Genomic DNA, 11729 nt, shown 5'->3' on the forward strand with positions numbered 1-11729 from the left:
CTGTTCCAGCCCCATGGTCACCCATCACAGAATCACAGAATGGTTTGGGTTGGAAGGGACCTCAAAGATCACCCAGTCCCACCCCTGCCATGGGCAGGGACACCCTCCACTAGACCACATTGCCCAAAGCCCCATCCAACCTGGCCTTGAACACTGCCAGGGAGCCAGGGGCAGCCACAGCTTCTCTGGGCAACCTGTGCCAGGGCCTCAGCACTCTAACAGTAAAGAATTTCTTTCTAACATCAGCTGGAGGAAGGTGAATGATGGGTAGGAGAAAGGGACGAGTCCTGTTTCCTGCTTCCATTTCCTATACTTTGGGCTGATGAGGAGGATGGCGAGGTCCCCTCCACCGAAGGAGGTCACTTCAGCGTGGATGAGGGTGAATTTCTGCACGTGGGAGCCCTTAGTGAGGCACGGTGGGCTCCAAGGTGACCACTGCCACTCAGGAGTGACATTTAGGGTGATGACTGACAGGTCCATGGAAACATCAGTTTTAGTGCTCAGTAGCCATCAGAAAACCAAATAAGATACTGGGAAGTGAGCAGAAAGGATACTGAAAAACATTTTGGTGCTGTGAAGTTGCTGGTGCACCAGCACCCAAACACAGGTCCCTTCATCCCAAGAAGGGTGCAGGAGACCTGGACCAGGCGAAAGGCCCTGGGGGCACCAGAGGTCTGGACCACCCACCAGCCAGGCTGGACTCCTCTGTCTGAAAAGGGGGTGCCCAAGAGGGGACACAGTAGAGATAAAACCTGCAGGTGACGTGGAGAGGGACTTTGCTCCTCAAGTACAAGAGCTGGGGTGTTAGATGGAGCCTGCAGAAGGCAGGAGCACGTGGAGCAGGTGACTGCTTGGGAAGGTGAGGCACTTCTAGAAAAGCAACGCATTTTGATTTAGAGATGGAGAGAGGTGACTCCCCTTCTGTGAGCTGCAGATACTTGGAGCCAGGTGGAAGCACCACACACTTTTGCTCAGGTTTTGTGTTCTTGCCCAGGCACCGGCTTTCTGAACTCCCGGGCCAGTTCAAGAGCTCACCTTGCCCTGCTGCCCCTCCGGCCGCTCCCCCCTACGCCTCTGCTGCTTCACGACAAATACCTGAGCGCCGAGCAGGTCCCCGTCCTCCGGGCAGCGGCTCCAGAGAGACCAAAGGGGGGGTAGAGGCAGATTCCTCCTTGGAGCAGCCAAGGAGGAGAGGAGCAGGGTCTCGGCCCTTCGCTCCATCCAGAACCGCGTCCAGTGGCGGGGATGGGGCTGACTCCGCCGTCCCCTCCGCCCGTGGCTCAGGCCGCAGACGCTCACGCCGGCACACGCACCCCACAGTGCGGTAAGGCCGCGGGCACCCAACGCGATGCGCTCGGTGCGCCGCCAGCAACGTGTCGGCCTGCCCGTGGGGCTCGGGGGTGCCCCCCTCTCCGGTACCCCCCCGCCTCGGCTGGGGACACCCCTGGGCCGGGGCCGCCCTGCAGCATCCCCGCAGACTCCTGCCCCGGCGGCCGCTCCCCCCCCCCCCCCCCGCCCCCGGGGGGCTCCCCGCAGCCGCCGCGCCGGCCCCCGCCCTTCCGCCGGGCCGGGGAGGCGGAGCCGGGGCGGGCGGCGGCGGCGCGGAGCAGGTGGGGGCCGGGGCCGGGGCCGGGGCCGGGGCCGGGGCCGGGGCTGGGGCCGCTGGCGGAGCCGCGCGGTGCCCCCGGCCGCGCCCGCGCAGGTGAGCGGGACCCGAGCGGGGCCGGGGCCGGGGCCGGGGCCGCGGCGGGGCGTGGGGGGCGGCCCGCGGGCGCTGCGGCTCCGGGGAGCGGGGCCGGGGCTGGGCGCTGCCCCAGGGTCGGCACCGCGGGGGGGCTGAGCAGGGGCGGAACTTTCCCCTCTCCGGCCCGGGGCTGGATCCGGAGGCTGAACCCCCCCCCCCCCCCCCCCCCGCCCCCCCCCCCAGCTCCCCGTCCCGGGGTCGTCCCCCCCCCGCGGCCACCCCCCAGCCGGGGAGGGATGCTCGCTTGCCAGCGGGCGTCGAGCTCCACGTCCTGCCCGGCTACGGTCGTTGGGTGCCTTGGGGTCGGGCACCCCAACGCCGCAGCCCCTCCGTTCGCAGGGGCTCGGGCACAGGCGGCGAGCGGGGCTGGGGGGGTCCCAGCCAGCACGGTCGGTGCCGACAGGCCTGTCGTCCCCACGGGCCGGCGTCATCCCCACAGCTCACGGTGGCCTTTCTGGGACCTTTTGGCCTCCAAGACAGATGGCGCAGGGAGCAGGGCTGCACTGAGCGGCACGAGCCCTCTGAGCAGGACCCGTGGTTTGGGGATGCGGGGAGACACGTATCCTGGCACAGGGAGCCGGGCGGCTGGGAGGGGAGAGCATCCCCGAATTCCCAAGACCGCCCTGCGCAGCAGCCATGAAGCGGCACCTGAAGGTCCCCTGAGCTGCGTCCTCCCGCTCTTCCGGCGGCAGCTGCCAGCCGGGGCTGGTCCCCAGGCGCTGGATGTGTTTCCTGGTCTGGCTGCGGACACCCACGTCCTTGCCGGAGCTGCTCTGGACTTCCTGCTGCCTGCCTCCACGCCACGCCTGGGCTTTCCCTGGGGAAGCGGGGAGATGCTGGGAGCGGGGAGAGGCTGCGTGCCCCCTCGGTGGGCTCCCAGCACACCAGGGAGGTCAGGTAGATGTTGAATAGGGTGGAGGGGAAGCAGCAAAGAAACCTTCAGCGGGGCTGGAGCAGCCTGGTCTGGGCATTAACGCAGCTCTGGTTCAAAAAGAAAAGCCTGGGAGATGCTGCCCTGGGGGTGCTGTGGTTTCCCTCCCACCTGCGCACCAGCTTGGGTCCCTGTGCAGGGCGGCTGGCTGTCCTGTGCCACCACCCTGGAGGAGGACACGCTCTGGTGCCGGGCCCCACGCTGGCTGAGGCGCGAGGGACACCTTGAATGTGCCCCGGTGGCTTTTCCACTCCATCCCCACCACGAGGGATACTCACACCTCCCTGCTCCTCTGCCAGGTCTCCGGGCAGGGTCTCGCCGCTGTGCACCCCTCACGCTGCCGGAGGGCAGGGCCCGCTGCCTCCAGGATGGCGAGATGGCTGCCTCGCTCTGCCGACCTGACCCGCTTCTGCCAGAAACTCAACCGGGTGAAGACCCTGGAGGACGACATGATGGAGACGTCCTTCAACAGATGCCTTTCCACCATCGACTTGACGCTGCTGGGCATCGGGGGCATGGTGGGCTCCGGGCTGTACGTCCTCACGGGCACCGTGGCCAAGGAGATCGCCGGCCCCGCTGTCATCGTCTCCTTCATCATTGCTGGCTTTGCCTCACTCCTGGCTGCCCTCTGCTATGCCGAGTTCGGAGCCCGGGTCCCCAAGACGGGCTCTGCCTACATGTTCACCTACGTGTCCGTGGGTGAGATCTGGGCTTTCCTCATCGGCTGGAACGTGCTGCTGGAGTACATGATCGGGGGAGCCGCGGTGGCCAGGGCCTGGAGCGGCTACCTGGACTCCATCTTCAACCACAAGATAAAGAACTTCACCGAGACCCATGTGGGCACCTGGCAGGTGCCATTCCTGGCCCGCTACCCTGACTTTCTGGCAGCTGCCATCCTGCTGGTAGCCACTGCCTTCATCTCCTTCGGGGCCAAAGTGTCCTCCTGGCTCAACCACGTCTTCTCGGCCATCAGCATGGGTGTCATCCTCTTCATTCTCATCATGGGCTTCGTCCTCGCGCAGCCCAAGAACTGGAGTGCCCAGGAGGGTGGCTTCGCCCCGTACGGGCTGTCAGGCATCATGGCCGGCACGGCCACCTGCTTCTACGCCTTCGTGGGCTTCGACGTCATCGCGGCCTCCAGCGAAGAGGCCAGGAACCCGCAGCGGGCTGTCCCCAGGGCCATCGCTTTCTCCTTGGGGCTGGCTACCGGGGCCTACATCCTGGTGTCAGTGGTGCTGACGCTGATGGTGCCCTGGCACACGCTGGACCCCGACTCCGCCCTGGCAGATGCATTTTACAGGAGGGGCTATGCCTGGGCAGGGTTCCTGGTGGCCGCTGGCTCCATCTGTGGTGAGTACAGGCAGCGGCGGTGGGAGCTGCCCGCCCTGCTCGTGATGGGGGCGGGGAACAGGGGCAGTTTGGGTCTGACGTGCTCCTCTTTCTTCTCAGCGATGAACACGGTCCTGCTGAGCAACCTCTTCTCCCTGCCGCGCATCGTCTACGCCATGGCCGAGGACGGGCTCTTCTTCCAGGTCTTCTCCCGAGTGCACCCCCGCACGCAGGTGCCTGTCGTTGGCATCGTGGTCTTCGGGCTGCTCATGGCCCTGTTGGCCCTCGTCTTCGACCTGGAGGCCCTGGTACAGTTCCTGTCCATTGGCACGCTGCTGGCCTACACCTTCGTGGCCGCGAGCATCATCGTCCTGCGCTTCCAGCAGCAGAAGGTGGATGCCCCTGCGCCAGCGGCTGGTGGCCGGCCCAGCCCTGAGCCCCGTGAGGGTCCATCCGCCGGCGAGCTGAAGGAGTACGAGTCCTTCTCTGACAAGCTCCAGCTGGTGGACAGGGACAAGAGCAAAGAGCACCGGGAGCCGGGGCAGCTGAAGGCAGCTTTCGAGCCCTACCTGGAGTTCCTCAGCGACTTCTACCCGGGCGAGGTGGTCACGGTGGCCGTGGTGACCCTGATGGTGTCCGCCATCTGCCTCTGTTCCATCTTGGTGTTCGGCAGCACCCACCTCCACCTGCCCACCTGGAGCTACTCCCTGCTGCTGGTCCTCTTCAGCCTGGGCTTCCTGCTCAGCCTCCTCCTCATCTGGGCGCACGAGCAGCAGCGCGGCACACAGACCTTCCAGGTACGCCGGGGGGCCCAGGCGGGATTAGTCCCTCTGCCGGGGTCGGCGGGGTGGGAGCAGCTCCGATGGACCCACCCGTCACCCTGGTCTGGTGAAAGCACCGCAGCTGCTGAAGGAGAAGGAGGAAGAGGGTGTCAGCAAGCGCCGGGTGTGGGCAGGGGTTCATGCCTGCACAGTCACCGGTCTCTGGGAAGGGGCATCCCCAGCAGCTCCGTGTCCATCCCGTGGGATCACTCCTGCCCGGCCTGAGCTCCCTCCTCCACATCCCCACAGCCCCCCACTCCCCTCCTGCCCGTCCCAACTCCTTCTGCCTTGGGCCTGCCCTTGAGCTACGTGGCGGAGCTCTTTTCTTCAGCCTCCAAATCACTTCTGTTCCTCTCATGCTTCCCCTGCTCCGTTTTCCAGCCCATCCGTGGCCCCGGTGCGGTGCAGCCACGTGGACAGTAACACCACCTCCCTGCTGTGCCCCTGCCCCAGCTTCTCCAGCGAGGACCGTGTCGCCTCTGGATCGCGCTGGGGGCTGGTTTGGTCCTTGTGACGGAGCCGCGGGGCTGTTCCAGAGCCCGTGCCCACCCCAGCCCGGCGTGCAGCCTGGCTCCCAGCTCCTGGCTCCCTGCTTGGCCCTTGTTCCTTCTGGCTGCCTTTTTCCGTGAAAAACCAAGTCATCTTCAGAAAGCCCAGGGGGAAAATCACTTTGTCCCCTGTGTTTAGTAGTGCTGGCTTTTGTCTCTGTGGTTTTAAGGATGGTCTGACAACCCCCCCCCACCTCCGGCTCCATTTCTCCCGCAGATACCCCTGGTACCCCTCTCCCCAGCACTGAGTATCGTCCTCAATATCTATCTGATGCTGAAGCTCAGCTACATGACGTGGCTTCGCTTCGCCGTCTGGCTGCTCTTAGGTGAGTGCTCCCGTGGTGGCGTTTCGGGGGAGAGGGGAACTGGGCTTGTCTCGGTACCGGCCGGTGCTTCGGCAGCTCTTTTACCCCAGTGACGGGGTTATAAAGCACACTGGGCCCCTTTCCGCCTCCGGTTCCTCTTCGGAGATGCATGCCGAGGTCTCCCACCTTGCTGGTTCCCAGAGCGTTACGGTTTGTTCCTGTTGAGGTTTGGATCCCCCTTCAAGCTCTGGGCCAGACCCACCCCCTGCTCCCCAGGCGGCTCCCCGGGGAGCCTTCCCAGCGAGGGCTTCCCCTCCCCAGGGCTGGGGTGGCCCCCCTTGCCCTCACCCACTGCAGGATCCTTTTTCACCTGCAACCAGCTGGTCTGAGCCCCCGCCCCGGTGCCGCGGCTTGTGCTGTGCCACCGGGATGCTGGCCGCGTCCGTGCCAGCCGCCGGCCTCTGCTGAAGCTGCTGCTCTGCCTGCCCCCCGCTGCAGGCCTGCTCGTGTACTTCGGTTACGGCATCTGGCACAGCAAGGAGAACCTGCGGGAGCCCAGGCCGCAGCGCGTCAGTGCCCGCTACGTGGTGTTCCCCAGCGGCAGCCTGGAGGAGAGGGTGCAGGCGGTCCAGCCCAGCTCCCAGCCCGCTGCCGGCCTGCCGGACACCGACACCGAAGACTGCAAGAGATGACACTGCGGGGGACAGGGGCACCTGGCGATGGGAGCACCTGATCTCTCCCCACGGCGAGGCCAGAGACCCCCTCTCCTCCTCCCGGTCCCTTCGGCAGCGGAGCCGCTGGGGCTGCCTGGGGCTTGCGGCTCCATCCGGAGATGTCGAGGGTGCTCACCCTTCCCCACCAGCTCCCCGTAGAGTGGGTGTGGGGGGGGCTGGCTCCCTCCGTCCCCATCCCCAGCCCTCAGGAAGCGGGTCTCAGCCCCCCAGCCCCGTGCCTGCCCTGCCCACGAGGAGCCGTGTCCTCGCCACCTTCCCCTGAGCACACCCAGGCGCCTCGCAGCAAATCTCCTTTCTGCTGGCCCGTCCGCGCAGCCGGGGATGCAGAGGGGTGCAGAGGGTCCCCAGGGAGCGGGGCAGGCAGCCCAGCACTGCCCGTCCTGGGCCTCATCCTGGCTGCAGCCCTGCGGAGCCCCCCGTCTCCTGCTGAGCCCGCCTGCGGGAGGAGGCAGGGGCCAAATGTGCTTCCCCACCGGCATCCCCATCCCCAGGGCCGCTCCCCTACAAGGCTGGGGCTGAGGTGGGGGTGAGGAGCAGCTGGGGACATGAGATGGAGAAAGGACGTGGCCCAGGGGTCACCCAACTGGGCAGGGACCCCAGGAAAGCCAGCGCAGGCTGGCACGGCAGGAGCCCAACTTCAGGGTGGGCTGGGGGGCCGCGCTGGAAGGTCCTGCCGTGCTCCTGCCAGGGCCCAGTGCTTGCCCCAGCCCCGTGCTGGGTGCAGGCGCTCAGGACCCCAGATTTGTTGCCTTGTCCTCGGACGTCCCAGTAGCCTCCCTGGGCTGGGCTGCCTGGAGCGGGCCCCTCTTCCCCTGCACCCCAGGGGCACAGCCTGCACTGCCGCCCCCCCGGCATGGGGGACTCAGCCCCCCGTGATGCCCCTCCTGGGCTCTTAGTGGCTCAGGATGGGCCCTGGGGGGTCTTTTTGGTGTTGTCCCTTCCCCAGCAAGCATCCCCGTGCTCCGGGGCTCACCCTGGCTGCCGTGGTGTCCTGGGGGGGGTCCCCAGCAGCACTGCCACAGCCACCCCTGGCTGCTTTGCCCATGGGCAGCCTAAAGTGGAAGGGAAGGGAGTTTAGCACGTTTTGGAAGACAGACATGGAGGAAACAATCAGTCGAGCATGAGGTTGCCGAACTGCCAGGCCTTGCAGCGTGGACACCCTGCTCCCTGCAGCCGTGCAACGAATCTGCGTCCTGCGAGGAGCCGGGGACCACGGGCAAGCAGGTCCCATTGCTTCTCGCTGGCCAGTCCCTGGGGGAGGGGGGGAATCGAGGGGCCGTGGGGGGGGGTCTCTGTATGATGCGCCAGCTCCCTGGTGAACCCCTCTGTCTGCCAGCGCTGCTCCACATCCCGCCTCGCCCCCGCGCTGCTGCTGCTGCCGACGGAGCGGCACATCCCTGCCATGCTGTGGCCCCGCTTGGCACCTCTGTGTAGTGGCTTGTGAGCACCGGGCTGACTCGGTCACCCTCATAAATACTGGTTCTGTGATGGCTCTGCTTGTGTGCGCTGTGTGTGTCCCCCAGGAGTCCACGTGGGGAAGCTGCTCGCCCAGCCCTTGCTCAGGAGAGCCCCCTGAAAGCTCGGGGAAAGGGGGAGTCATGCCACCCGCTGCCACCCTGCAGCCACGTTCCTCTCGAGCGCCGCGGGGCAGGAGCCGGGCACAGCCAGTCACCGTGCCGCGAGCCGGCCGCGCGTGCTGCTGGAGCCAGGCTGGCATGCGGGAGCTGCGTGACGCCTGGAGCCGGCACCGCCGAGAGCAGCCTTGCTCCTCTGGCACAGGTGATTCGTTCACGAGGACGGGCTCCGGCCGGACCCCCGGGGGGCTGGGGCAGCCGTGCGAAGGCAGCCTGGGCCTCCAGCTTTGCAGACACAAAACTACCCACCCAGACGGGCCTGAACCCCTTTGCCAACAGCGAGGTGGCTGCTGAGCGGCGCCGGGGCAGGTTCGCTGAGCTGCCAATGGTTACGGGCTGAATGGACGGGCAGACTTGTGAACCAGGGCAAATAACGCGACTTAACAAGTGAGTCACTTGAGAGAACCCACAGACACCCCCGTCCTCACCGCTGTCCTTCGGTAGGGAAGCTTCCTTCCCCTGATAATCAAGCCATTTTTTATTAAAAAAACTATTCAACAGGTATCTGGGGAGGCAGATAGATAGACTTAACTCGCCTTATCAACTGGCGGCTTTTCATCTCCGCTACAAATCCACTGTCAGCAGGGTAAAGGCGAGTAGCAAGAGCTGCAGCAATGTATCGGGAGCCAGGGAGCCCAGTGCAGGGCTGGGGAGGGGCAAGTAAAATCCTTAACAGAGCTGAGGTTCAAAACGCTTTTCTGGTCTCTTTTGGAGGAAAACCAATAGAAGTCGCATCGCAAAATACTCTCGGCTGTCACCAGGGTTAGGCTCACCCAGCGTGGGCTGTCGGCCTTGTAAACTGGGAAAGAGCTAAGAGTTGTTAAATGAGCCTCATAACCATTGATATTTAATCTATTTTAAAATGTTCAGTTGTAAAAATGTAGAGAAATTACTGCTAGGCTGCACCATAAAAAGCAAGCGTGGATACAGGGGACCCCCAGCACCGGCCTGGGAGAGATGGGGATGTGGCTGGCAGGGAATTAAAGGATTGAAACGTAATTAACGGCAGCCTGGGAAGCGAGCATGCCTCTCGAGCACATTTGTGACTTTTTTTTTTTTTTTTTAAATAGGATTACAAAATTGGTCAGGTCATCTGTGCCATACACCATCCCATTGCAGTAACGTGCCCTACGCAGGCGCAGAATGTGTATTAATTGCTTTTAAATTGTCTGCCCGTCAAGGCACACACAAAAAAAGGGGCTTGTCAGCAGCCATTGCCACCAAGGGAGCCCTCCTCAATGATTTGTTCCTGAAAACTCTATCAGCAGGAAAAAAAAAAGAAACCCGAACCGAACACTGTCAGCGATGCTTTAAGATGGCAGCCTGTAATTCTAGGAGAAAAAGCACCAGTTCCTCCATCTGTACCCTCGTACGCGTGATCCTGCCAGATTTAAAAACAAACCACCCCCGTGCGCAGCTCACAAAATCCCGTTCCACAGAGCACGAGGAGACAGCAGCTCGCTGTCACCCTGCTGCTGACGTTACACCCGTTCGCCATACGAGTATCTTTCTCCAAATTAGTTTAAAAAAAAAAATAAATAAAACCTATATTCTGACACTTGTGGAAATGGTCTAATCAGCCTCGCTGGACTGGATGGCAACCGATCTAATTCCAACGCACCGGTGAAGTATGTAGGTCAGCCGTGCAACGGACGGTGCTGGGGCTCGGGGAACCTGGAAGGGCTTTAGGGGCCACGAGCAGCTCCAGCACACGCGCTGCCGGGCTGGGCTAAGAGGGTTACCGTGATCCTTGGATGGTAATCCCCCACTTACAGCGTGGGAGTGGGCCGAGCCTCACCAGGGACGCTGCTGGGCTGGGAGGACTGGTGGAGGAGCTACCAGGGCAGTGCTGGTTTGCTGTGTCCTGGGAGGAGAGTTCCCACAAAGCGGGTGCGAGGGGACGAGGAGAACCCCAAACTCAGAGGGGGGATAACGCAGGATTTGTACCAGGGAGAAAATCGACGCTGGGGCTGCAACCCACCATCCTTCAGACAGTAGAGACCCCGGGTCAGCCTGCGTCCCTCCTGCCCCAGCCCCGAGATGCAGCTCGGGGAGGGGGGTGCCCCCAGCCCGGCTCCAGCGATGCCCAAACGGGACTCGGCTGGCAATGGGCTCGGAGGCCCCAGGAGCCAGGCTCGCCGCTGCCCGCGCAGCCCCACGAGCTGCGGGAGCTCTTGCAGGGCGAAGCGCAGGGGTGGGAGGCGCAGGTGCCTCCCAACGCTGTTCCAGCGCAGTTCGGTCACAGATGCTATGTCAAAATAAGCACGCACTGACCCAGTTACGTACTTAAGCCCTGTCCATGTTTGAGGGAGGAAAAAGGGAGCCCCCAGCACTGGAAGAGGGTGGTGGATTGCCCAGGAGAGAGCAGTTCAATGTCCTAATTAAATCACTGCCTAAATTACCCCTTCCCGCCCTCCCCCCCAGCTCTGAAAGCAGCACAGACAAGCTGCAGGGCGCTGGCTGTAAGTAATCCTCTCGTTATCCCCCGCCATCCTCCCCTCCTCCTGCCGCAGACACAGCCAGAGGATGAGGTAAGCACCACACTTCATCCCTGAGATGCCAGCAGCAGCGTATCTGCTCCTTCCACCGGCCGGGGAATGGCAGGGCGTGAAAAAGCGGCACAGACCCTGCGTTCTGTCGTCCCCTCGTCCCTCCGCGAAGCACCAGCTGGCGTGCCAGGCGCAGGGGTACCCGAAGCGTTACAGGAGAGCCCCTGCTTGGCTTCCACAGCCCGTGTCTCAGCAGTCCCTGCTTCGGGCCACGGCTCTTCCCCATCTCACCACGCAGCGCGGATATTTCCTAACGAGTTGTATAAGCATGAACGATGTGGTCCCATCCCAGCAGCAGAGGCTCCTTTCCAACAGCAGACAGGCCCGTCTCCAACCGTCCGGCCACAAAAGTAGGGAGGATAAGTCTTCACCCCGTGCACAGGAGACAAAGCAAGAAGCAACGGACTTGGACTGTCCCAAGGGAGATTTATGCAAGAGACTAGAACCACTTCCTCACGGCAATGACAGCTTTTCCTGAGAGGTGATAGAACGTCGGTCAGATGCCATCAGGAACGGGCTGCAGTGGCTGGTTTCTCATGATCCCACCTGCCCAGGCTTCCCTTGCTAGACTGGAAGCACTTTAGGGCCCCGATCCTTGCTGGGACAAGAGCCAAGGCACCTTGGTGCATGGCAGCACACTCGATACTGTAAAGGAGAGGAAAGTGTTCACAAAAAATTTGTCTTCTGTGTGGGGGGAAAGCTGGGAGTGATGTCAGAAGCTCCTCTGCCCAGCCCTGCCTCCAGATGATAATCAGTAGCTACTACAGCTAAACCTTGTGTGATCACCTACGGAACTCACCCCAGAAGTGTTTCATGTGGAACTAGCTAGCAAACTCCCTGGAGCACCACCACTCACTTTCCAGAAACCATCAGACACCTGCAGAAGCCCCAGAGCACTGCAGGAAAGCAAACTGGCTGATCCTTCGAAAAGGTGAAGGACCTCAAAAGGACACTGATCAAAATCAGAGCTGCTCAAGAATTAAGGAAAAAGTATCATTAGTGGCAGCAATTAATATGGATTTGTATAACCTCTGTGCTTTGCTGGGGACAGGAGCACTGTTCTACTGTAGTACCTTCCACCAGGCATCCGACTGCTACCTGGCAGTTTGTAAAGAAACCAAAAAGGAACAATAT

General features: G+C 62.8%; 1 protein-coding gene across 2 annotated transcripts; it reads left to right on the forward strand.

The window, feature by feature from the left end:
* Positions 1–1556: 1556 nt before the first annotated feature.
* SLC7A4 (solute carrier family 7 member 4) lies at positions 1557–7900 on the forward strand. 2 transcript variants are annotated; one of them, XM_075769548.1, is made up of 6 exons: positions 1557–1613; positions 1644–1702; positions 2975–4025; positions 4125–4801; positions 5591–5699; positions 6177–7900. In XM_075769548.1, exons 3-6 carry the CDS (start codon positions 3044–3046, stop codon positions 6368–6370), a joined length of 1962 nt encoding a protein of 653 aa, XP_075625663.1. In that variant the 5' UTR covers positions 1557–1613; positions 1644–1702; positions 2975–3043; the 3' UTR covers positions 6371–7900. The 2 variants fall into 2 exon arrangements, with proteins under 2 accessions (XP_075625663.1, XP_075625662.1); XM_075769547.1 differs by lacking the exon at positions 1557–1613 and having other exon boundaries at positions 1650–1702.
* The last annotated feature ends 3829 nt before the right edge of the window (positions 7901–11729 follow it).

Source organism: Balearica regulorum, chromosome 17 (assembly GCF_011004875.1).
Source record: "Balearica regulorum gibbericeps isolate bBalReg1 chromosome 17, bBalReg1.pri, whole genome shotgun sequence".
Lineage (NCBI taxonomy): Eukaryota > Metazoa > Chordata > Aves > Gruiformes > Gruidae > Balearica > Balearica regulorum.